We start from the raw sequence: 25,719 nt of genomic DNA, 5'->3' as shown, positions 1-25,719 counted from the left end.
AGCATAAGTTTAATTCTGTAGTCGGGTAAAATAAGAAGGAATATTTGGGCTCAGTTCAAAATTCACAAAATGTCCAGCTTCTGGTTCATGGTATAGTTCATGTCCTTCACTATTTATTCTTAGCTGTCTTCTGCAGAGAAAAGGTGGGAAACCATTGTCCTCTTAACTAGGAGGCCTGTGAAAAAATGGGTGACTTCTTATTTGTCTTCTCCTTTGGGTAAAGGTGGAGATTCTTAAATTTAGGAAAACTAGTAGATCTTCTCCTTGTAATGCCCTTCCTTGTTCAGTATGCGATCTGCGATCTGGCAGAACTGGTCCTGAGGGGTGTGTGTGTGTGTGTGTGTGTGTGTGTGTGTGTGAGAGAGAGAGAGAGAGAGAGAGAGAGAGAGAGAGAGAGAGAGAGAGAGAGAGAGATCACTTTTTAGTCAATGTGCTGCTGTTTCTTTTTCTGTTTGAGCATTAGGATGTCTCCCTTGCAGTAGTTCTGGAATCTTCTGCCCTCAATAGCAGACCAATGACAAGGTTAACGAGGTGTTGGAAGATGGCAAAACTGGTTCCAGTGTTCTTCCTTCCCACTTTCTAATTGGGAAGCCTGATGAATAGCTTGCTTGTACAATATTCTTTCACTGAGCGACATCCCCTCAGCAAGTAGAGGTGAGGAAATACGCTGGGAAACAAAGCAGGGTGATCAGTCTTCCCTTTCTCCTCAGTTTCTCTAGCTCACAGCCAGGGCCTGCAGCTGCCATAAATAATGTCCTCGGGGCTTCCAGAGGCCAGAGCAGCCAGTGCAGCAAGAACGGCCACAGAAACGCAGGCTAGCTGACAGCCTTCATCTACTGTTTTTCTCCTGCAGGCCACAAGTTAGGATGGAGTTTCCTGCAGTTTTCTGTGTGTTAGTTTGGGCTGTCATGTGCCAGGTCCTCAGAGTCACCAACCAGGTTTTCAGGGGCTGCTCTCATTAAACACGGAAGGACTCAAACATGCATTTTCCAAGTCTGACCTCAGAGGAGGGCCTCCGAGCACCTCGCTGTTTGCATCGTGATGGATGTGTGTGCTACTATTTCCCAGGGGTGATATCGCTGGGATACAGCCATGTTTCTTTTTCCCAAGTGAAAATGTTTTGTCCAGGAAAATACATCAAGGCTAAAAAGGACAAGTAGTGTGACTCTGGATGGATGAGAAGCAGGGAAAAGAACCCCTTCTCAGATTAGAAATGTGGCCCCTTTGTTATAATTCTAATCTGTGGTTATAGGAGCAAAACCAATTGGTGTCATTTCTTCTACCCCACATGCGTGCGTGCATGCGTGCATGCGTGCGTGTGTGCGTGCGTAGGCACACGTATGCCACAGCACTCACATGGAGGTCAGGGCATTGATGCCAATCCTTACCTCCCACCCCATCTGAGCCAGGGCCCCTTGCACACCGCTGTGTTCATTAGGGCAGCTTGCCCACAAGTTTCCAAGGATTCTCCTGTCTCTGCCTCCTGTCTTGCGTTAGACACACTGGGATTATAGATGCTTGTTACAGCACCCAGCTTTTTAAAATGACTTAAAAAAAAAATGATTTATCTGAGAGAGAGAGAGAGAATGCGTGCAGGGTCTTTAGCCCCTGAAAATGAACTTCAGACGCATGCACCACTTTGTGCGTCTGGCTTAGTATGTTCTGAAGAATCAAACCTGAGTCCTGTGGCTTTGCAGGCAAGTGCCTTAATCACTAAGATATTTCTCAAGCCCTCCTCCTCTCTTTCTTGCTGATTTTTTTTCCTTTTTACATCATTTCTGGGGATCTGAACTCAGGTCCTCATGCTTGCCATGATCCACTAAGCCATCTCATATGCTTTTAAAACTTTACTTTCAAATTTATGATGAATAGGTCTATGAATTTTAAAATTCATATAAATTCATGTAGTCACCACTTTCGTCAGGATTCAGAACAGTTCCATTACCCCAAATGAGTCCCTGATTCCCTGGGCCATCCTTTTCTTTCTAGCATACTCCTCCCTCACCCCGCCTCTGATGGCCTGTGTCCTTCATCCCATTCTGAGAATATGGCTCAGCAAAATGCCCTTGTGTTTAATCCAGCTTGTTTTTAAATACCACTACTTTGTTCCATTTTATTCCAACATATTGATTTACCAATTTGTGTATTCATTCACTTGTTGAAGGACACTGGGGTGGTTGTAGCAATTTGAGTCCCTGCTTTAAAAAATCTTGTGAAACGTATATATTCACATAATAAATATTATAGATAAAATATAAAATTTGCTTCTTTAACAATTTTAAGTGCATAATTTAGTGGTATTAATTATATTCACAATGTTGTACAAACATTATATTTCCAGATTCCAAAACATTTTCATCACCTAAATAGCAATTGAGTAAACATTAAGCGGTTACTTCCAACTTCCCATTCCCTCTAGCCCCTAGCAACCTGCAATCTACTTTCTGTCTGTATGTAAATTTTCCCAATCTAAGTATATCATGTAAATGGATTTATGTAGTGTTTCAGCTTTTGTGTCTGTTTACTTCACTTAGCATGAAGATTTCAAATTTTACCCAATGTTGTAGCATGTGTCAGCACTTCATTTTTGTTTTTATTTTTTTAAATTTGTTTGTGACAGAGTCTCATGTCACTCAGGCTGAACTTAAATTTACTATGTAGCTGCAGGTGGCCTTGATCTCCCTGCTCCTCCTTCCCAATTGCTAGGATTACAGGCATGTGCTACCATATACTCAACTTACTTCATAAGACTTTTAAGGCTGAATAATTTATGTATTATATATAATGTATGCTACTGTATGTATATGCCATATTTTATTTATTCCTCTGTTGATGGACACTTAGGTTATTTCCACCCTTGGCTATTGTGAATCATGCTGCTTTGTGCATTAATATAACAGCAGTTGTTGAGGTCCTGATTTCAACACTTTTGTTATCTCTAATTTTTTAATTAAAAAAAAATATTTTATTTTTATTTATTTGAGAGAGAGAGAGTGCATGCAAGAGGGAGGAACATAGAGAATGGGCACACCAGGACCTCTAGTCGCTGTAAACAAACTCCAGATGCATATGCCACCTTGTGCATCTGGCTGACCTGGGTACTGGGGAATCAAAGCCAGGTCTGTAGGCTTCACAGACACGCATCTTAATTACTAAGTCATCTTTCCAGCCCCACTTTTTTTTTTTTCTTAAGACAGGGTCTCTCACTGGTCTGGAGCTCACCAAGTAGACTACATTGGTCTGCTGGCAAATCTCAGGGATCCACCTATCTCTGCCTCCCCACTGCAAGGATCACAAGTACGTGCCACTGTGCCTGGCATTTTTTGTGTGGGTTCGGAGGAACAAATTTAGGCCCTCATGTCTGTATTGTAAGCACTTTCCCAACTGAGCTATCTCCCGAGTTCACTAAAGGCATTCTTTTGTCCTTAACATATTCTTCCAAAGCCCAAGTTCCTCAGCTGAAGTGGCTCAGTTGACTTAAAACCTTTCATTTCTGGGAAGCTGTTAAATCTAAGAGTGGTGTGAGTGTGCGCGCACGTATGTGTGTGCGTGTGTATGCGTGAGTGCGTGTGTGGATGTGCATGTGCATGCATGTGTGTGTGTGCACGTGCATGTGCAAGCGTGTGCGTGTGTGTGCGGGCGTGTGTGTAAGGAGCTTTCAAAAGCACTGTTGGCTTACTTAGAATCCCAGGGCCGCCCTGCTGTAGTCTGGCCCGACCACCCTGCCCCAGGTCCCAGCGTTGTGCTCACACGGGAGCCAGGGAAGGCCGGGCGCCGTCACAGGCAGACTGAAGAGGAGATGCTGCGCCATATGCTATCATCAGCAGTTGCCTGAGAGCCTGGCCCTGGGTATTGGTTTCACCGTAGGGAAGGATGCTGCACAGAGCAACTTTATGCATCCTGGGGTCCCTCAGAGTTCTTTATTAAATGAAAGTGCTTTGGTATTTACTGTATTTTGAGATGCTACTTTAAATTGTTCAGCCTTTCAAGATGATGGAACAGGACTAGGAGTGTAGCCTAATTTGTAGAGTGCTTGCCCAGCACCAAACCAGGAAAAAAATAATTAGTAGGGATTAAAATGGTTTCACTCAAAAAGACAGATGCGGCCACGATAGCAGCAGCACGCGCAGCACTTGTGCGTGCTGGGCGCTGGCTGAGTACTTTCCTGGTGTTCCGTACCTAACCCTCCCTGCAGCCCTGCGTCGTTTTTATGTTGGTTGGGGTGATGTCCACCCTCGGCTCTTGCCATTGTTTTCCCCTGCCGTCGTGGAGCTTCCCCCAAGTCTGTAAGCCAAAATAAACTTTTTTTCTCCCCACAAGCTGCTCTTGGTCGGGTGATTTCTTCCAGCAACGTGAATCTTACAGCAACAGTAAAGGTCCTCCTGCCATTTCCATTATATAGTACATCAGGTAGAGACTAAGGAATGTAAGTCACTTGCTCGTATCACATGTGGGATTTCAACCCAGGCAACCTGACGCCAGACCCTGGCTCCTTTGGAGCCCTTACACTGGCCTGCAACAGTAAAACAGAAAAGGTGCAACTGGACTGTAATTCCAGGGTCTGAAGGCTCTGCAGACAACTCACATGTCCATCAACACATAAATGGATAGCACATTCTGTCATGTCCATGGTAATATTTTGGATTTTATTGCCGTTATAATTTTGTTTTTAATTTATAGGCAAGTCATATATATTATGCAGTTGTTTAGTTTTAATAGGTGTATAAAAACTATACACATAAGCAGTTTATATCTAGTTTTATATATTTGTGCAATTTTAGCAATATTATAATAAAAGTGGGTTAGGTCAACACTAGTAATCCACAGTACTATGTCATTAACACCTGGAGCACATTAACACTGTTTACTTTAAATAAAATCCCTTAATGGCCTAAGAGGCTGCACATATTTTGATGGACTTGGAGCAAAGAGGTAATGAGCAAAGCTGAAAACAGAAGTTCAAGCGTGGCCTACAGTGGTTACGAGGCCCAGTGGGGAGGAGGTTGAGTCATTTTCTCTCAGCTCTTTGAAGACTAGATCCTTCTCTCTCCTTGCTGCCACCTTGGTGTTGAAAGGTCTGCTACATCTGATAGGTGACCACTCTTCTCTCCGGCTGCTGTCGTGACAGTGATACTGCTTCCTCTTGGGGACGTGGACATAGGGGTGTGGCTACTGTGCAGGACTCCGGGTGACTCCAGAGCATTAGGGTTACGACCTGTCATCAGAATTGGAACACTGGCAGTGATAGACTCCTCACCTCCCATGATGCACTTGTTGCCCCATCTCTCTGCGTTCTGCTATTTTCTCATCCTGCACCGCTTCCTGTCATTCCCCTCTCCTTGCCTCTGCACATCACATCTCGTTCATCTGACCTGCAACATTCTGGTACTTTCCCCATAGCTACTTTTCTGTTTACACAGATTCTCTTCAGATATTACATACATTAGGATTTTTCAAATCAAGGGCAAAAGCATATTTCACTGTTTACCTTTTTGGTAGCGTATGTATGCCTGAGTGACTGTGTGGTGCTTTCTTGCATGTTTACAGATACACATACTCGGTGTGTACATGTGTGTCTGTGTACATATAGAGGAGGCGGGTCAGTGTCTGTCATCATCACTTTTCACACTTACTGCCTTGAGACAGTGTCTCCCCGAACCGGGAGCTCATGCCAAGGACGGGCAGAGCAGCGAGCCCAGAGCTCCTCCTTTCTGTATCCTTCCCAGCACGGGCTCCAGTACGTGCTGCCTCATTCATTATTCTTTCTGTTGTTTGCATTTGGCCTGTTACCCAGTCTTTATGTTGACTGATTTTCTTCTGTAATCCCCAAGTTTTGGTTGAGCTCATGTAGTGAACTTTTTCATGCTCCATTTTGGTATGTGTAAGTCCAAGCATTCCCTGGTGTTTTCTTTTTGTAGTTTTCATCTCTTTTCCAGAGTTTCTATATGTCCAATATATTGTTTTTTCCTTCAAAATTTTAAAATATATTTTAGTAACTAGTTCAAAGATTTTTGACTGCTAAATCCACCATCTGTATGGTAATTTGATTCAGGTGTCCCCCATAAACTTAGGTGTTCTGAATACTAGGTTCCCAGTTTATGGAAATTTGGAAATTAATGCCTCTAGGAGGCAGTGTATTGTTGAGGGTGGGCTTATGGGTATTATAGCAAGTGTACCCTTGCCAGTGTTTGGCACACTTTCCTGTTGCTGTTGTTCATCTTATTTATGTTGGTTGGGGGTGATGTCCACCCTCGGCTCATGCCATTGTTTTCCCCTGCCATCGTGGAGCTTCCCAAGTCTGTAAGCCAAAATAAACTTTCCCCCCAACAAGCTGCTCTTGGTTGGGTGATTTCTGCCAGCAATGTGAATCTTACAGCAACAGTAATGTTGGTACCAACAATGGGGTCATCTTCTGCTGGACACCTGACTGTGTGGCTTTGGCTTTTTGGAGCTGATTTTCAAGAGGAATGTGGAAGGATTTGAAACCTTGTCCTAAGAGACACTTTGCAGTGCTGAAAGCACAGCTTGATGAACTATTCTGGTCAGAATTGAAAGACCTGAACTGTGAGGTTTGGCTTATGAGAGTGAGAAAGAGCTTTGCTTGGACTGGGCTAGAAGCACTTTTTATGAGAGGCTTGCTGTTGTGCCCATGTCCTGAGAATTTGTGCAGGGTTGCATTGCGTAGAAATGGACTGGTGTGAACAGAGGAATATGGCACAGAAAAAAATGAAATTTTGGGTCTGAAATTGCTACCCATTCTTCTGCAATTATATGCAAGATTCAAACTTTGAGATTGGGCCAGATGACCTGCAATGGGGCAACAGGAAGAATGTACATTCTTTTTAAGGGGCCTGAATGCTCAAGGAGTGTCCTGTTCTTCAAAGTCTGTTTTATTACCCCCTGGATTAACAAATTGGCACCCTACCTGGTATTTTGGAGTTTAAGATATGCAGGAAAGAGAGGGTCACTGAATCTGCAACACGGTCTTGTGCTTTGGAAACTGCCATGGCAGTGTGCAGTAGGTTTGCTGGATATCTGCATGGAGACCCAACGGGGTCATGAGGATGAACTATGGATTGCAGTGGAGACCCAGTAGAGATGCTGGGACCACAAGATGGCTGCTAAGGAAAGCTGCCGGCCCCAGGTGAAGTTTTCCAGGACTTTGAGTAGCCTTGCTGGAGGGATGGAATTGGAACTCCAGAGACTTGTTGCTGGTGAGAATTATCGGACTTGGAGAGTTGTCACTGGCTTGAGTTGTTGGACTTAGAGCTACAGAGTTTGATGTTTGTCCTGTTTTAAATCTTGTATTGGTTGAATATTTCTTTGCTGTGCCCAATGCCATCTTTCGCAGTGTGAGTGTTTATTCTGTGTAATTATGGCTTCTTTGGGGGGGGGATTTTTTGGTATTATGGTATAATTATAATTATTTGGTATAATTATGGCTCAGTTAAAAGACCTTGGATTGTGGGGATGTTTGAATATCACTGGGATTGATAAAAATTATGGGGACTTTTAAAGTTGAATTAATGCATTGTACTTATATCATGTGTGGTTATCAATTTATGTGAGCCAGGGGCAGAATGTGATGGTTTGATTCAGGTGTCCCCCATAAACTTAGGTGTTCTAAATGCTAGGTTCCTAGTTGAGGGAGATTTGGGAATTAATGCCTCCTGGAGGCAGTGTATTGTTGGGGGCGGGCTTATAGGTGTTATAACCAGTGTCCCCTTGCCAGTGTTTGGCACACTCTTCTATTGTCCACTTACGTTGGTTAGGGAATGATATCCATCCTCTGCTCATGCCATCGTTTCTCCCTGCCTTGATGGAGCTTCCCCTCAGTCTGTAAGCCAAAGTAAACTTTTTTTCCCCACAAGCTTCTCTTGGTCGGGTAATTTCTGCCAGCAATGTGAACCTGACTGTAACAATCTGGAACCACACAGAGTTAGCTTTTATTGGCTGTCTTTTCTCCTGAACGAACAGTACAGTTTTATGTGTCTTTGCATATGTAACAATTTATGGTTGAAAATTGGACCTTGTGATAATACATTATAGCAACTCTAGATTTTGTTGTATTCTTCTGAGGATAGTTGAGTTTTGATCTAGTAAGCAACTGCCTAACTTCTAGCTGCCAACCTTGTCGTCCTGTGATGTACAATATCAGATATCTGTGTTCTATGGCTGCAGTAGTATATCCTCTTGGCTCCTTGGGGGTTTTCTCTGTTTCTGTGTCATTTGGTGGTTAGCCAAGGATCTCAACAGAGAAGAAAGTCACTCTCTGGTTTTACTTGCTTCTAGGGATTGCCTCTCCCTGTTTTGTAGCTACTTGGCAAATTTGAGCTCGGGCTCTAACATTTTAAGTGTAAGATTCAATTTTTTTGCCACCTGATTTGGTTTGGAAATTCACTCAGTTGAAAAAAAAAAAAAAAGCAATGGATGCACACAGCTCTGTTATTCAAAAACAGACTTCCTCCTGGGTTCTGTCCATCTTTTCACTAAGTCCCTACCACATGTGTGTAGTTTAGTGTCTGGCAAAGGATTTGAACACAGTTTGTACTCACAGATTTCTTCTCCTTCCATGGTTTTACTGCTGCCAGTACTTTTCCTGTAGACCTCAGCCACTCCTGCAGGCTTGACTGTGACCTCTGGCATGTCAGCTGAGAAGACTGCAGCTCCGCTCTGCTCTTTTCACAGCTGTGGCTGCGAGGGCTGGGCACCTCCCTCAGGCCAGGAAAACATGAACTCAAAATTCCAAAATACTTCCTTCCTTCTTTGGTTACTTTTTGAGATTGAATTCTTCTCTTGCTTTTAGATTCTCTCTAGAGTCTTCTAGTAGTTAGTTTTTTCTTTTCAAAGTTACCCTGTATTTAAACCTTTTTTTCTGTGGGGGGATTCCATGACCATGTAAATCTGTTGCTTTTTAGATATTTTCTTTCTTTTAGTTATTTATTTATTTGAGAGAGAGAGAGAGAAGCAGAGAGAGAATGGGTGCACCAGGGCCTTCAGCTACTGCAAATAAACTCTAGTGCATGTGCTACCTTGTGCATCTGGCTTACTTGGGTCTTGGGCCATTGAACTCTTGGCTTTGCAAGCAAGCACCTTAACTGCTAAACCATCTCTCCAGCCCCCACTTCAATCTTTGCCACTTTGGAAGTATTGTCCATTAGGTTTATAAATCCAGTATAACTATTTTTCATTTAAAGTTCTACTTAGTTCCTTTCGGAGTTAAGTCTGTCTTGTGTTTATGATAGCTTTTATGTTACTCAAAATTGGGTCTTTTGAAAAATGTACTTGATCTTTATAAAGATTGCTATGTAGAGCATGGTGGCTCATACCTATAAACCCAACTTGGAAGGCTGAGAAAGGTGGATCAGGAGTTCAAGGGCAAATTGGACTACATAGTGAGTTTGAGGCTAGCTGGGATGTGTGAAACACTGTCAAAAAAAAAGAAAAGAAAAAAGGAAGGAAGGAAAACCTATGTTATGGTGTTGTAGTAGTTTGAATGTATATCCCCTAATAGACCCAGGTGTTAACTTAGATTTCCAGCCACATGATTGGAAGAGATGTCACTGAGGGCAGATCCTAAGGGTCTAGCGTTAGGTGTTACTGGCTATAGATCTGATATCTAGGCCCAAGATATGCAGAGAGGTCTGAGCTCTGCCTGGACCCCTGCTCTTGGTGTGTGCTGGGTGGTGGTGGTAGTTTCTCTCTGCTTGGATTTGTGAAAAAGTGCCAGTCTCTTTTCCACCATTTTGGAACTTCCCTGGATCTGTAAACCTGAAAAAAAAATCCATTTCCCCAATGAACTGTGTCTATTTGGAAGTTTAACCCTGCAACATGGAACTGACGACAACAGGGGTGTATGAAATGTCAGGGCTGGAAGTCCTCAGGTGTTCATTGGTGCCATGTGCTGTATCTGCAAACTCTCCCATCCAACATTTTTCTAAGCGAGTTTTGGATTGTGAGCATCTGATTAGTCATGCAGTGAGCATGGAACAGCCTATGTCCTGATTTGAGTTTGAAGAGAAATTTATGTTTGCTTTTACTCCATGTGCCAGGAATGCCATGGACTACCTTTTATATTTCTAAGGCTAGGGCCTCCCAAACCAGGCAGCTCTTATAAATTTGTAATTCAAATCTTCTTGAGGATCATAATCTTTGGAAGGAGATCTCTTTTCCTCATGAACACACACACACACACACACACACACACAGAGAGAGAGAGAGAGAGAGAGAGAGAGAGAGAGAGAGAGAGAGAGAGAGAGAGAAGGGTGGGGGGAGAGAAGGAGAATGCACGGATAATGCAATCCAAATGCATCTGGCTCCATATGAGCACTGAAGAATCGAACCTGGGCCAGCGGACCTTACAAGCAAGTGTCTGTAACCACTGAGCAATCTTTCTATCCCAGAGTCTGTCATGTTTCTACAGAATCTGGTGTACCCCAGATATTCTATTTGCTACCTGACTTTGATTTCTGTGTTCTTCCTGTAGACTCACTGTGTGATCTTAGGACTTTTAAGAATGCAGTTTCTGAAGTATATTGTGGGCTATGGGCTGTTGAATTTTCCTCCCTGGATCTGTGTAAATAGGTTTATATTCTCTGTTTTCATACCCAAATGAAGACTTCTCCAGCCAGCCAATTCTTTTCCCGAATTCTGAAATTGGCACCATCTCTGAAGAGCTTCCAAGTTGCCTTTCTGCTTCTCTCTAATGGAGAATGTGGGTTTTGGTTGTGTGATTCTGTTTAAGCTGCGTCATTTCTTTTTGGACTGTGCTAACATAACTACCCAAACTTGGACAGAAGCATCCAATTCAGATCCTCTGGAGGCCCAGCGGTAAGAAGCTAATCATGCTGTTTTTGACATGAATGAAAAGTAGACACAGAATCATTGCTTCGCTCTTTTAACCTACCCTAACTTGTGCTGGTAAACCTGGATCTTACTTTAGATGTAAGGGAATTTGTTGGGAACACAAAGCCCTTTCCTGAACTCCACCTGCTGAAGGGAATAATGAACAAAAGCCCCAGGGGAAGATCTAAATATTTAGTGCATATAACTTCAGCCCCCAAACTTTCAAGTCTGGAATACATTTCCCAGATCCTCAGACTTGAACCCAGGCCAGGTACATGAAGGCTGATCCTGGTTATTTGTGTTCTTTGGCAGAAGCTCCAGGCAAGTGTTATAATTCAGCTGTGTGCAGAGAGAATGGTTATGTATATATAACTTCCTTTTGGTTATCTACAGATGTTGGAGAATGGCATCCCCCCAACTTCCTCCTTCTATTGCTGGTCTCCATCTCCCTAGCCAGCTCAGTTCATCCATGCTGCCCAGCCCCTCGCTTTCTACACTAGGGTCTCACTGGTTTTATGCTCTCTGTGGCCACAAGGACTTGTCACCTGTTGCTGCCTCTCTCTGGAATGTTCTTCTCAGTCCTCATCTACACCTCTTCGTCTGGTCACCTCCTGCTCTTCCTTCAGCTGTCACCTTACTTCCTCAGGGAATTTTCAAAGTCAGTTAAAAGCCCCTATTATGTGGTCTGAGGACACTGGATGCAATTCTGTATAAATTGCTTCCTAAAACGTGGTGTATGTATGTGATATATATGATGCATTCATTTTAGACATTCATTTTAGCATGTTGTATATTTACTTTATACTTTAAAAAATATACATGTAAGCTGGGCGTGGTGGCGCACGCCTTTAATCCCAGCACTCGGGAGGCAGAGGCAGGAGGATTGCCATGAGTTCGAGGCCACCCTGAGACTCCATAGTGAATTCCAGGTCAGCCTGGGCTACAGTGAGACCCTACCTCGAAAAACCAAAAAAAAAAAAAAAAAAAAAAAAATATATATATATATATATATATATACATGTTATAGGCTGGAGGGATGGCTTAGTGGTTAAGGTGCTTGCCTGCGAAGTCGAAGGACCCAGGTTCAATTCCCCAGGTTCCACATAAGCCAGATGCACATGGTGGTGCATGCATCTGTAGTTCATTTGCAGTGGCTGGAGGCCCTAGCACACCCATTCTCTCTTGCTCTCTCTCTCTCTTTGTCTGCCTCTCTCTCACTTGCTCTCTCAAATAAATAATAAAATAAACAAAATTAAAAGTTAAAGATATATATATATATATATACACACACACACACACACACACACATACATACATACATACATATACACATACATGTTACCTGTAGTAATTAATACCCTTTTGTGAACATTTTAGGCCATCTTGCTAAGGGCCTACAGTAGATAAAACTGTTACTCAATCTTAAACTAAATTAGAAGTACTGTGATCAGATAATGGGCATATGTGGCAAATATTTTGAAAGCAATATGAAAATTGAAATGCATTCACTAATAAAATATAGAAAAGAACTTTATTGTATATCACTGCACCCACCATCCCTGGTGCATAATTATGCCTTACTAACTATTTCTTAAGGCAGCATGATAGAGTATGTCCATAATCCCAGCACTCAGGAGGCTGAACCAGGAGATCAGATAGAAAGTAAAATCAGATGCTAATTTAACCGGCACACCTCTTTGCACTGCAGACGTTATTGGCTGCATTTGGTAGAATCAATCATTGACCATGAATTGGCACGAGCAGCTGTGCCAACGTGCAAATCCTTATAGACCCAGCTTGGTTTGCCTCGGTGTCTTGTCTTGAAGTTGTTCCTGATTTGATTACCAGTTTTCTCCCGTTATCCATTGGGGAATGAGACGGTATTTCTTTTGTTTCTTGGAAAGGAATTGCTTGAAAGTCTTGTGAGAAGACATGGTGAGAAATCAGGCAAATGCAATGCCATGATGGGGGGGATCAGAAGAGAGCTAACTCCCTCTTCTTCACCTTGGTGTGTGATGGAGCTGGACCCTCCAAACATTTCATACACCAGTGGGTGTCGTATTAGGCTTGTCAGTAGAGGGCGCTGGAGGGACACCCAAGTTTTTCTTTTGGATTCTGTGGCTTTCCTTGCTTCTATGGCACCATGCCCAAGGGGCAGCCTCCCATGGGAGACCTAGTGGTGCACAGCCTCTGGTAAGATCCACCACACCCTAAATGTTGCACCTACAGAGTTTCACCAGTGCTCTGGCAGGAAGCGCCCTGAAGCACCCACCATTCAGTGGGCCACAGGCATGTCTTTCCAGTAATGTCTACATTTCATCCTTGACATACTTGCCTCAAGTTCATTCCTTTCTTGAGTTCTTTCCTGTCCTCAGCCCTGGAGATGGGAGCTGCTCCTTGCAGCTGCTTATTCAAGTTGTCTTTATAGATCTCTTTACTCCTGTTAGCCATTAGAATTTCCCTGTTCCCTGTGGTTATTTATCTCCCGTCTGAACACTGACTCGCATAAATGAATGAGTTAGCAGTTAAGGAAAGACGCCTCAGCTTCCTGCTGCTTATCCTTTCTCAGTGTGTGTACACACGTGTGCATGTGTGCATGCACATGTATGTGGAGGGCAGAGGACAACTTTGGCTTTTGTTCCTCAGGAATATCACCCACCTTTTTTAAAAGATAGGATCTCTGACTGGCCAGGAAATCACCAAGTAGGCTAGACTGACCGGCTAGTGAGTCTCTGCGAGTCTCCCCTCTGCACCTCTCCAGTGTTGGGATTACAAATATGCACCACCATGTCCAGCGTTTTTAAAACATGCAAGTGTGTGCATGTTTGTGTGGGGTGATGTATGTGCAAGTGCCGATGTGCATTGAAGCCAGAAGTTTCCTCTATTTCTTTGTGTTTAAAAAAGGTATTTATTTATATATGAGATAGATGATAGAGAAAATGGATGCCCCACTTGCCACTGCAAATGGACTCCAGATGCATTGCGCCTCTCTGTGCATCTGGCTTTTTGGGGATACTGGAAATCAAACCTGAGTCAGCAGGCTTTGCAAGCAAGTGCTTTAAACTGCCCCTCTATGTCTTCAGTTAGTATTGAGGGTCTTCCTGCAGCTCTCCATCTTCTTCTTGGAGACAAGGGCTCTCTTTTTTTTTTTTTTTTTTTTTTTGAGGTAGGGTTTTACTCTAGTCCAGGCTGACCTGAAATTCACTATGTAGTCTCAGGGTGGCCTTGAACTCATGGCAATCCTCCTACTTCTGCTTCCCAAGTGCTGGGATTAAAGGTATGTGCCACTATGCCCAGCTCGAGACAGGGTCTCTTGCTAAACTTAAAACTCACTAATTCAGCTAGACTAGCTAACCAGTAAGCCCCAAGGATTCTCCTGTTTTTGCCCTCCCAGCACTGATCTTACAGGCATGTACCACCATACCCGGCACTTTTACAGAGGTTCTGGGGACCTGCATGAGGACACAGAAAGCACTTTATCAACAGAGCCATGTTATCAGTACCCCACACCCAGCACGTTCACTTGGCTACCAGGGATCAAACCCAGGTCCTCATGCTTCCAGGGCAAGCTCTTTACTGACTGAACCATCTCTCTAGCCCCTGGTACTTATTCTCTTTTTTATTTTGTTTTAAATTAAGTTCTGTGTTAACAAATTCTTGCAATTTTTTGACTTTTTTGAGAAAAAAACAGCAAGATTTATTTGCAAGAAGAGAGAATGAATGAATGAATGAGAGGGAAGTGGGCACACCAGGGCCTCCAGCCACTGCAAACAAACTCCAGATTCATGTGCCACGTTGTACATCTGGATTTCCTTGGGTACTGGGGAATCGAACCTGGGTAGCCAGGCTTTATAAGCAAGCACCTTTAATGGCTGAGCCATCTCTCCGGCCCAAGTTGTAAAGTTTTATTACAAATTAACCCTGATGCTTATTCCTGAGGACTGGATTCGGTGCCCTCTGCCCTCTCACACTCTTCCCAGTTGTCCAGGTTCCTTGCACACTTTCAAGCCATCTGAAGTTGCATCACTCTTCTTCACCTCAGCTGAACATTAAGTAACAGATTCCAATAGCACCAAGGATCCAGACCCATTTCCCTCTTGCTTGCTGTCTGCACAAACTACCTGGATTTGCAACTTTGTCCCCTAGGTCAGAGAGAACCTGTCCACTCCTATGACCTGCTCCGTCTCCCAGGTCTTCAAGCTGGTGTGCTATTCAGAGAAAGTCATAGATTTTACTGTTTATTTCCAAAGGAAATTATGAAATCTTAACACAGTTGGCATTCCTGGCTTTGAAAGTCCTGTTTTCTCATCCCACACAAAAGAAGTTAGAATATAACAATAGTCCTCTGACCTGTTTTTGAGAGTAAAGAGTCTGGCTAAGGCCCATCAAGTAAGATAATCTAAAATTTTACATTTTACTGTTAGGTATTTCTGGGTGAGACTGCAAAGTATTGCTTTCCTAAAACAGGAAGCCATGAACTATAAACAGCACGATGAAGTCCATTTCTGTACAAATTGCCTGTCCACATTTATACCCTCAAACACTGACCATGTGAACCCGTTCCTTACACTGAATCCAGTTCCAAACAGGGAGTGCTGCACTCTTCATTAAGGCTGATGGAAGAACGTAGCTAGGATGGGGTGAGCTCTTGTTGTTTATGTAATAAAACAGACACCAACGTTCAGCTGCTGCATGTCTAAATTTAGCCTGTGTGATAGTGGAAGCCAAGAGGGAAGGAAGCAGTTTACAAAATACCTCCTCCCCACATCACAAATATTCTCCAGCCCAGCAGAAGACCCCCTCCCCCAAACTAGGTCTACAATATGTACATTTTATACAGCAAACCCCACCGTCTGGCTTCAGGCAGTGTGTGACCACATTTCTCTTTTTAATTTTATAATCAGGGTGGAAAGCTAACGCTGTAGTATGTCATGGTCAATATGTCAACCACAGAGCGGTTCCAACGCTGCAGTAAGATTCCATTAGCAACTTAACACCATTCTATAGAGTTAGAGAAAGGGCAGTGGAGCCCATGGGACCCAGAGTCCCTGCACCTCCAGCTCTGACCTCTCTGACTGGAATTTGTGATAAACTGTGTGTACCATGGCAAAGGGAGGGGTTCTTTTTTAGAGGTAGAGGATGGGTCTGGGGAGAAGACACATCATTGTAACAGTTGTCAAGTCATCAGTAGTATGTGTGTGTTGTATATGGTGCACAGAGGCTGCATCACGTGTGTGGAGGGCGCTTTGGGGTGTTGGTCCTTGCCCTCCACCTCGTTAGACATAGGGTCTCTCTTGCTTGCTCCTGGAGCCGCCAGAATATCTGGCTGTGGGATTCTGATTCCACCTTCCATTGCCACCTGGGATTTCAGACACATGTTCTACCTGCATCCAGCTTTCTATGGGTTCTTGGGGATCTGAACTCTTGTCATCAGGCCTGTGTAGCAATCATTTTGAACCACTGTTCCAGCTCCTCAGCCCCTCACCAGTGCTTTTGGAATGAAGGACAGAGAAGCCTTACTGCTCATTTGGGCTTAAATATTCCTAGTTATATGACTGGCCCTAGGAAGTAACTTTTTAAAAATTTATTTTCATTTTATTTATTAGAGAGAGAGACAGAGAGATGGCATGGCACAGCCTCCACCCACTGCAAACAAACTCCAGACACATGCACCACCTTGTGCATCTGTCTTTGCGTGGGATCCTGGGATATTGAGTCTGAGTCCTTTGACTTTGCAGACAAGTGCCTAAAACTGCTAAGCCATCTCTCCAGCCCCTAATTTCTTTGTTGAATTGTGAAAGTGTCATGGAAGACAGATTTTCCTGTGACGTGCTACCATTACCACAGTAGCTACTAGAACAAGAATCCCTGAGGGCTTTGGAGCTGAGCTCCCCTTGCTGCAAGCCCCACAGCACACAGGCCTCAGTCTGGAAACTGAAAAAGCCACCATTCATACTTTTTCTCCTTGGAATCAAATTCACCCATAAGAGGCAGGTTCTCAGCCATCCTAACGCCCTCAAACATTTAGGGCAAAGAAAGGCTATTTTAAAAATTAGTTTAGTAGAAATGGAAGTTTCAAAAGTCCCCGCAAAGCTGCATTTTAGCACAGTGGCATTTATCTCATGACTGAGTCATGCTGGTCAACTTTTTGTCTGGTAGATAAAAGGTAAGAAGGTCATTTCCGGAAAGTAATGCCTAAAGGCCTGGCATTTATATTCTATCAGCCTACTTTTTACATATTTCTTAGAAGATGTTATGAAATAGGAATGGGGGCTAAGGGAGATTAATGAGGTGAAGACTTTGGGAGTTAGGGAAGGAGTGACCTTAAGACCCAAAGTGTGAAAACTCTCCGGGAAGGAGGAGTGGGCCTTCATGAGCAGAAATCTGGTGAGCCACCCCTGGAGGCTGTAGCAGTGCTCACAGAATCACATCATTTCATTCATTTTCTGTGTTTCGTTGCAAACTGTGCTCAGAGAACTCAACGAAGCTATGGAACAGATGGTGCCTGCCTAGCAGGATGTCCCCTTGTCCTGTTTATTCAAGAACAAACCATGCCTTTGAAAACACTAGTCATAACACAGGATCCTAATTGGGTCTCTCCATCTTTGGTTGCTTTAAGACAGTGTTTTTCAAAGTGTGGTTGTGACCCATTAAAGTTGTGGTCCAGAATCTAACTGATGTTTGGCCAGTACCTTTTAGTGAAATTTAATAGAAAGAACAAAGTATATCTCATATTGTTCTGTGATGTTTTTCAGCTGTGTATATGTATCAGGGTATCCATATGCTATGTGGATATATAAGGGTATCTATATGCTGTGTGTGTATAAGGGTATTCATATGCTCTGTGTGTGTGTGTGTGTGTGTAAGAGTATCTATATGCTGTGTGTATGTGTAAGAGTATCCTTATGCTGCGTGTGTGTGTGTGTATGTGTGTGTGTGTGTAAGGGTATACCTGAAAGAGGTGAAAAATACCATAAGGCAGTTCCAGGAGGAGAAGAAGGGGCTGATTATGATGTGAACTTGGCAGAGTATGCACACTGCCCAGCTTTCTTTCTGTGTTTGAAGTTCAGGGGAGTGAACCCAGGGCCACATGCTTGCTGAGCAAGCAATCCACTCAGGTATACCACACCCCTGGTCATATTTGTGTATGTGTAGTGTGCATTCACACACATACATGCATACCACACCTGTGCACATATATAAACATACCTACATGCACACCACACCTGCACACATATAAACACATATAATGCACATCATACCTGCACACACATATAAACACATATACATGCTCCCCACACCTGCACAAATATAACCACACATACATGCACATAATACCTGCACATATATAAACACATGCATGCTCCCCGCACCTGCACATATATAAACACACATGCATGCACACCACACCTGCACACATATATAACCACACATACATGCTCCCCGCACCTGCACATATATAAACACACACGCAGGCAAATCACACCTGCACATATATAACCACACATACATGCACATCATACCTGCACACATATAAACACATATACATGCACATCACACCTGCACACATATAAACACACATACATGCTCCCCACACCTACACACATACATGTTCCCCATACATACCTGCACACTTATAAACACATATATGTATACCACTCATATATATTCCTGCAAAAAAATTAAAAAGAGGCAAATTTCCGGACTGCATTTCCCTTGTAGAAACCTGAAAAATCCCCCCTATTGCCTTATGTTTCTGAACAAAATGTGAATGTTTTTGCCTCCGCTTTTCTCATTAGCCTTTCAAGCGTCCTGGGTAATAAGCAGACAGTGTAGGAAGCAACTGCACAGCACAGGGAGGGCACGGGAAACGCTGCCACGGGAGACGGCCACGATGATGCTCAGAATCTCGGAGACGTGCCATCGGTAACGGAACATTTATTAATGGTCGTAAGGTGCAGAGTGTGATACAGTGAAAGAGAAAGAGTGGTGTAAAATGACAGGCTCTCATCATCTGCACCAGAGGTCTGCTTTGCGGCTGGGGAGCGTGGTGGGTGTCAGTAGCATGCCTGCAAAGCTGAGGACATGGGCTCCACTGCCTTCCATGCAAAGCAAGGGCCCCGTCTACAGCAACCATTGATGCACCAATCATCTTTTCACATGTACACACTGCTGGCCATTGGGAGAAACAGCCAGTTCCATCTCTGCTGTGTCACCAACTATCAAAAGGCCACACTTTGCCCACACTTTGAAGAATCTTGACCACTTCATTCCAGTCATCTTGAGAAGGCATGCTCATGAGAGGCACGTGACAGGCAGATGGCTGCAAGACTCCAGGAAGAGCGAGCTCAGTGCGCATGTTCCCATGTTTCATGTTCCCCATGGTCCAGGGAACTGTCCGCTGCTCCCTTCCTACAGAAACGGACAGGGTCTTTTCCTGACTTGACAGCAGCCCATCTCCCCCCAAAACGGACTCAGGGCTAAAGTTGGAAGTGGTAGGTCTACTTTGCTTTGCTTGTCCTCAATGCCTTTTGTGGTAGGGGATCTTAGGTTGGGGTTTGTGAATTTTCCTAAAGCCAGCATTTCTAGGTCTTGTTGTTTCTTTAGCAGGAACCTATGGATTCGTGTTTTGACGTGACTGAAAGATCTGAACCTACGGCATCTTTTATCATACGTATAATGCCCTGGGAAGGGGATATGGCAGTGCGCAAAACAGACCCTGTCCCCAGGGGCTCCAGTACCCACACCGGTGCCTCGCACACAGTAGGCCTGCAGTACCCATGGGTGGGGGAGGGGCTGATGGTGAAAGTCATAATCTGCAGCAGTGCTTTGGGTCTCTGAATTCACAGGCTCCATCTCATCTGTGAGCAGAGACGCTTAATTTGTATTTGATTCATATAATAAAAATTCTGACCATGACAAATATCTTAGATTTCCTCTCTGGGCTCTTTTAACTGGCCAGTTATTTATACTAAAGAGATGTTGAGCCACACTGCATTATCCTCTTAAAAGACTTACTAAAACAAAACAGAATCATTTTACCCAAGTTAGAGAAGCCGACAAACAAAAATCATGAAATCTCTTGCCAAAAGAAAGCAGAAGATGACTGTTAACCACAATGTCAATTAACTTGGTTCCTCAGTTGTACAGAGCACTTTGAACTTTCAAACTGTCATTTTCCTCCAATCCTAAATGTGACAGTTCAGTTATAGGGAATTGTTCTCCAAATACTAATTACTTCAGCTCATGTTAAACGAGCTCACACTGTCATGGGTTTTTATCGACAGTTATAGCATTGCTTGGGTCTCACTTGTTAAAGGAAATTGTGACAGCATTGTGGAAGACAAAATGTTAGCCTCTATGTCCTATGCTATTATCACTCTCAGAGGCTGGTTACTGATCTGCTGAATGCCTTTAAGCTATATAGAAAGGTAATGAAAACATAGTCTCACAGTATATCGAACTTGCTTATTAAAGGCCTTTCCATGGCTTCAGTGTCCTATATAAGAGATGAATGGCATTTCTAATTTGCTAGCCACTTGGGTCAAGTTTACTTTAAGCAGGAAAGCCTGTTTATAAAAGTAATGGTACCAGAAATGGTCTCCTGGGAAAAGTTCAGAGCAGGGTTTAACGTTTTCTTTTTTTGAAGTATGCTTTGTATATCTTCTCAGTGGGCATTTTAAAGGCACTGGGCCAAAGTGCCTCAAAAACTAGTTCCTTAATGTAGGCAGGACTACCATGGATGCTGCCAGAATGTTCAGGGAGATGCCTGTGGTATGTGTGTTTGCAGTGAGGCAGAGGTGGGGGGCGGGTTGGGGTTGAGCTAACTTGGTGTTTGAATAACATTTAAGATGTCCTTACGGCATGGTTGGGAAGCCAACAGCATCTATCGGAACTGCAAGCCTGTTGGAAACACAGAAAGCCCATCACAGCCCCACCAAATCGGGATCAGTGTTCAAACCAGAGCCCCAGATGATCTGTGTGCGCATGGAGTTGGGGGACACCATGCTAAGACACCCAAAACCCCGCATCTTGGGGGCCATGCACACCGTGGCTTGGTGTCGCTTTTTCTTTCCTCCTCACTTCTGTAATGATCCTTTTTTAGGCTAGCATCCTGCAGATAGTGGTACCCTTTCTTCCTCATTAATCACATACTCACTGCCGCAGACTGACATAAGCTTCCCCAGTATAGGCTGGCCTTGCTTTTATGGAGAAACCACGTCCAGGGTTTTCTCCCTGACCTCACAGGCTTTCTGCTCCTATGTAACTTGGTAATGACCACCAGGGCCATGGATCTGTGCTGCCCTCCCTCCTGCCTCACCCTCCCTCCCTCATTCTACATCAGAATGTCACCCCCTTTCCATTTTCAGTCCCTTCTGTGCTTAAGGGGGGATTTCTGTCTCCATCATGGAACCCTGGACCCTTCTAACTTCATTGTTAGTTTTGCTGATAGTATCTGAGGGGTGCTGGCAGAAGGAAGGGCAGGTGTCCTGGCAGGTGTTTGGGGACTTGCAGCAAGGGCTGACTCGATAGGAGAAATTGCATGCAGCTATAAAGACCTATGTGGCAAACCCACACTTCACATGGCCCCATTTTTGCACTATGGGGTTCAGCCTGTAGCGGTGTCATAGAGCAACTGGACATTCTGACCCAGACCCTAACTGGCCAGCCAGTTGGCCCCTAGAAGCACGTTGGTCTCTCTGTTCCAAAGTGTACTGGGGAAAGGGCTCAGCAGAAAAGTGAGCTGGAGACTTAGAAGCGCGTTACTGACAAATTCAGGCTCTGTGGGCTGAAGGTTAATGCAGCCAATGGTCAGGGAACATTTTGGGGTGAACCAAAGTGGGAAGCACCCAGAACACACTTCTCTAGTCAGAGGACACTGGCAGGGGGAGAAACAAGATCGCTTTCTGGCCATAGTGAGTCCGAGGACCACGCTTGCAGCTCCCATTCTTCTTGAGGCCCACAAACCAATTTTTCTCCGCGTGCTTCTTCGATACATAGGTGTTATAATGGTTTTCCTCCAGCCGTTCCAAGAACAGGCATTCCTCATTTGGTGTCTGCTGAAAGGGTAAAACCAAAATAGAGTAGAACCATTAGTGAATGCTTTGGAATGAAACTCTTCTGTTCTCTATCTGTGTGATCTTGGGCACATTACTAAAGCTCTCTGTGCCTTGGTTTCTTCACAGGAAAATTGGGGTAATGAGGGACCCTGTCTTGGGGGCGACACAGAGTCTTAGAAGGGGACCCAGCACATGATGAGCCTTCGCTGTACACCTGCTATTACTGTAAGCTCCCCTTCCATTCACTGTTCCCAGGACTCCAGAGTCTGTGCTAGGGAGATCCTGTCACCCACAAGCTGGGGCTTTGGTCTCTGTGGAGGCCTGGTCCACAGCACAACCATAGAAAGACATGCTACAGGGCTAAGCACACTGTGAGGTGGTGGGGTGTCTCAAAGCTGGACTTGAAGCAAAAAGAAAAACCCGTGACAATTCCTTTCCATGCCGGTGATTTTCACCAAGAACATTAGGATTTTTTCCTCAGTATTGATAGGAGCATGAATACTTGTGCAAAATTTGTCCTAACCATAAAATGTATATTAGAACAAAACAAATGTATCCATTTAGGGCTGGAGAGATTGCTTGACAGTTAGGGTGCTTGCCTACAAAGCCTATGGACCCACGTTTGACTCCCCAGAACCCATGTAAGCCAGATGCACTAGGTGGAACATGTGTCTGGAGTTTGTTTGCAATGGCTACAGGCCCTGACATGCCCATTCTCTCTCTCTCTAATAAATAAATAAATAACTTATATATATTTGAAACAGGCTCAAGTCTATGTTGGCCTTGCACTCACTATGTAGCTGAGGCTGGCTATGAACTCCTGGCTCTGCCTCCCAAATGTTAAGATTTCAGGTATGTGCCATGATGCCTGGCCATTTCTTTGCATGTGTAAGTGGCAAATGTGTATTATATATGTGTGTATTATATACATGTGTGTGTGTATGTGTGTGTGTGTGTGTGTGTGTGTGTATATATATATATATATATATATATATGGATATGGCACATTTGCATGTGTGTCCATCTGGATATGGAGTCCATAGGTTGACATCAAGGGTATTTCTCAATTATTCTCCACCTTACTCTTGAGTCAGTCCCTCATTGAAACTAGAGTTCTGATTTGGCCAGTTAGCCAGCAAAGCAGAGGGAGCCCTGTCTTGACCTCTCCAGAGCTGGGATTGCAGGTGTGTTCCCCCATTCCCTGCTTTTATGTAGGTGCTTGAGATTCAAACTTGGGTCCCTATGCTTACTCAGAAAGCATTTGCCAACTGAGTAATCTCCCCAGCCCTTAGACATTTTTATTTTATTTATTTATTATTATTTTGAGAGAGAGTCAGTGAGAGAGAGGGAGAAAGAGAGAGAGAGAATGGGCACACTAGGGCGTTTCAGCCACTGTGAATGAACTCCAGATGCATTTGCATCTTTGTGGCGCATGTGTGACATTGCACACTTGTGTCACTGTGTCTGGCTTACATTGGACCTGGAGATTTGAATATGTATTCTTAGCCTTCACAGGCAAGTGCCTTAGCCGCTAAGCAATCTCTCTAGCCACCTTGTCCATTTTTAAGAATTAAAATAACTTTATATTTTGAAATTTGTAAACAATTGTCATTAAAAAAATCACAACCTAAAGACAAAATACTCCAGGGCCTGCCTCCCACATATAGACAATAGGCAAGTGTGGTTTTTGGTGTGGTGCTGGGTACCTGTACATGCTGGGCAAGTGCTCTACCCCTGAGCTAAGTTCCAAGGCCTAGGTAAACGTTGGCAGTTGATGAGCCCCCAGACCCCCCTTTATATACATAGCATAGTAGACAAAGCCCTATGAGCACAGTTTCCTGGTATTATCAAAATGGCATGTTTAATCTGATGTTTTAATATTGTGCAATGAACCTACAAAAATGTATTCAATATCCCTACCAAGAAATCACTCATTCATAATCTGTGATATCTCTAAAATAAAAATGATTCATAAGCTGGAGTATTGGTGAGAGCATAGGAAATAGGCCCTTTCATGCACTGTTGAAAATAAATTGGTGGAAACTTTCTCTGTGTGGTTCGAAGATATGTATTAAAAATCTAAAACATGGGCTGAAGAGATGACTTAGCAGTTAAGGAGCTTGCCTGCAAATCCTAAGGACCCATGTTCAACTCTCCAGGTCTCACGTAAGCCAGACACACAAAGTGACACACGTGTACAAGGTTTCATGTGTGCACAAGATGATGCACACACCTGGAGTTTGATTACAGTGGCTGGAGGCCCTGGATTGCCAGTTCTCTCCCCTCCCACCTTACTCTCTCATAAAAAGAAGGCCAGTCTCTTGGGCTTGCTTCAAAAAGTATCTACAAATCATGCATTATCTTTGTTTTAGCAATTTCCTTCTAGGACTTACCCTTAGAAGACAGTTGTGCAGGTTGGGGAGATTGATCAGCAGTTATTGGCACTTACTTGTAAAGCCTACTGGTCTAGGTCAGTCCAAGTTTGATTCCCCAGTACCCATGTATAGTCAGATGCACAAAGTGGTACATGCATCTGGAACATTTTTTGCAGTGGCAAAAGGCCCTGGAGTACCCATTCTCTTTTCCTCTCCCCCTTTATCTCTGCTTGCAAAGTAATTAAATAAGTAAATAAAATATTTTTTTTAAAAGAAGGCAGCTGTGCAAGTATAAAATAGTGTTTTTGAACCACTGGCTATAATGAAAACAACCTAGATGCCCACGGTGAGGTGACTGGTTGAGAAGATAAAGTTGCATCCTCACAATAGCTGAATCCAGTGCAGCAGCGTAGATGTATTAAATTGGAAACAGCATGGCATATTAGTATGGTTCCTTGAAAATGTACACCAACTGATATTTAATGTACAGTTCATCTGTTAACGAGTGGGAGATGCATCTTTTTTAAAAAATATTTTGTTTATTTTTATTTATTTATTTTAGAGTGACAGAGAGAAAGAGGTAGAGAGGGGGAGAGAGAATGGGTGCTTCAGGGCCTCCAGCCACTGCAAATGAACTCCATATGTGTGCGCCCCCTTGTGCATCTGGCTAATGTGGGTCCTGGGGAGTCAAGCCTCGAACCAGGGTCCTTAGGCTTCACAGACAAGTGCTTAGCCACTAAGCCATCTCTCCAGCCTGAGATGCCATCATTGAATAGTTATTTGTCCAGATCTTGAATGCATCTATTGTATTTGGAGTAAAAGCAGATATAAGAAAACTCTTATGCTCTATGTTGTCCTTCCAATAATTTGACACATCTGTACCTTTTCCAAGCCCAGTGATTCCTGTAGACTCAAGGTTGCCCACCCACCATTGAAAAGCAGTTCCCTTCTCATGGTTTCCAGTCTGGTGGCTTGTTGTTCTTTATGTGTGGACAAATTTGCTCCATTAGGCTACGAGTCCTACCGTGGAGAGTGATGTACTCCTGTCAGCCTTCTGTCTGTACATGCCCCTCACATATAGCCTTGCAAATGACAGGTGCTCACCAGCTAGGTAGGCTAGTGCATTAATTCATTTATTTCTCATTCCTGCTTGAAATGAGCCAGGTGCTTGCTAGGCAAGTACTTGGCTACAGAGCTACCTCCCAGGCCCCCCAATTAGCTTTTATTAGCAAGGAGCTATGCAACAGGAAGTATTCAGCTTCTTATTCATTTATAGTCCAGGGAAATGACACCTGCATGAGACACTGTGGTCCTTTTGGAATAAAATTGGATATAAATATAATATTTAATTAGATGACTCTGCTGTCTCTGGAGGAACTCAGACCAGACACTAGTGTTGGGGCTCATTGTTATGGAGGAAGGAGGGAGACGGTTTTGGA

At 43.7% G+C, this 25,719-nt stretch overlaps 1 protein-coding gene and 1 long non-coding RNA gene across 5 annotated transcripts in view; one reads left to right on the top strand and one right to left on the bottom strand.

The window, feature by feature from the left end:
• LOC123454228 overlaps positions 1 to 25,719 on the top strand; it is a 228,561-nt gene that overhangs the window by 193,869 nt on the left and 8,973 nt on the right. The window lies entirely within an intron of this gene.
• Fgf1 (fibroblast growth factor 1) overlaps positions 18,764 to 25,719 on the bottom strand; it is a 96,911-nt gene continuing 89,955 nt past the window's right edge. For 3 of the 4 annotated variants that reach the window (XM_045132996.1, XM_045132997.1, XM_045132998.1), the window contains one exon: positions 18,764 to 21,905. In XM_045132996.1, coding sequence (XP_044988931.1) covers positions 21,711 to 21,905 — 195 coding nt within the window. In that variant the 3' untranslated portion in view covers positions 18,764 to 21,710. The remainder of the gene's footprint in view (positions 21,906 to 25,719) is intronic. The other variant, XM_045132999.1, reaches the window with a different exon arrangement.

Source organism: Jaculus jaculus, chromosome 13 (genome assembly GCF_020740685.1).
Source record: "Jaculus jaculus isolate mJacJac1 chromosome 13, mJacJac1.mat.Y.cur, whole genome shotgun sequence".
Taxonomy (NCBI): Eukaryota; Metazoa; Chordata; class Mammalia; order Rodentia; family Dipodidae; genus Jaculus; species Jaculus jaculus.
The sequence above is the reverse complement of the archived record's forward strand: the minus strand, read 5'-3'. Positions and strand labels throughout refer to the sequence as shown.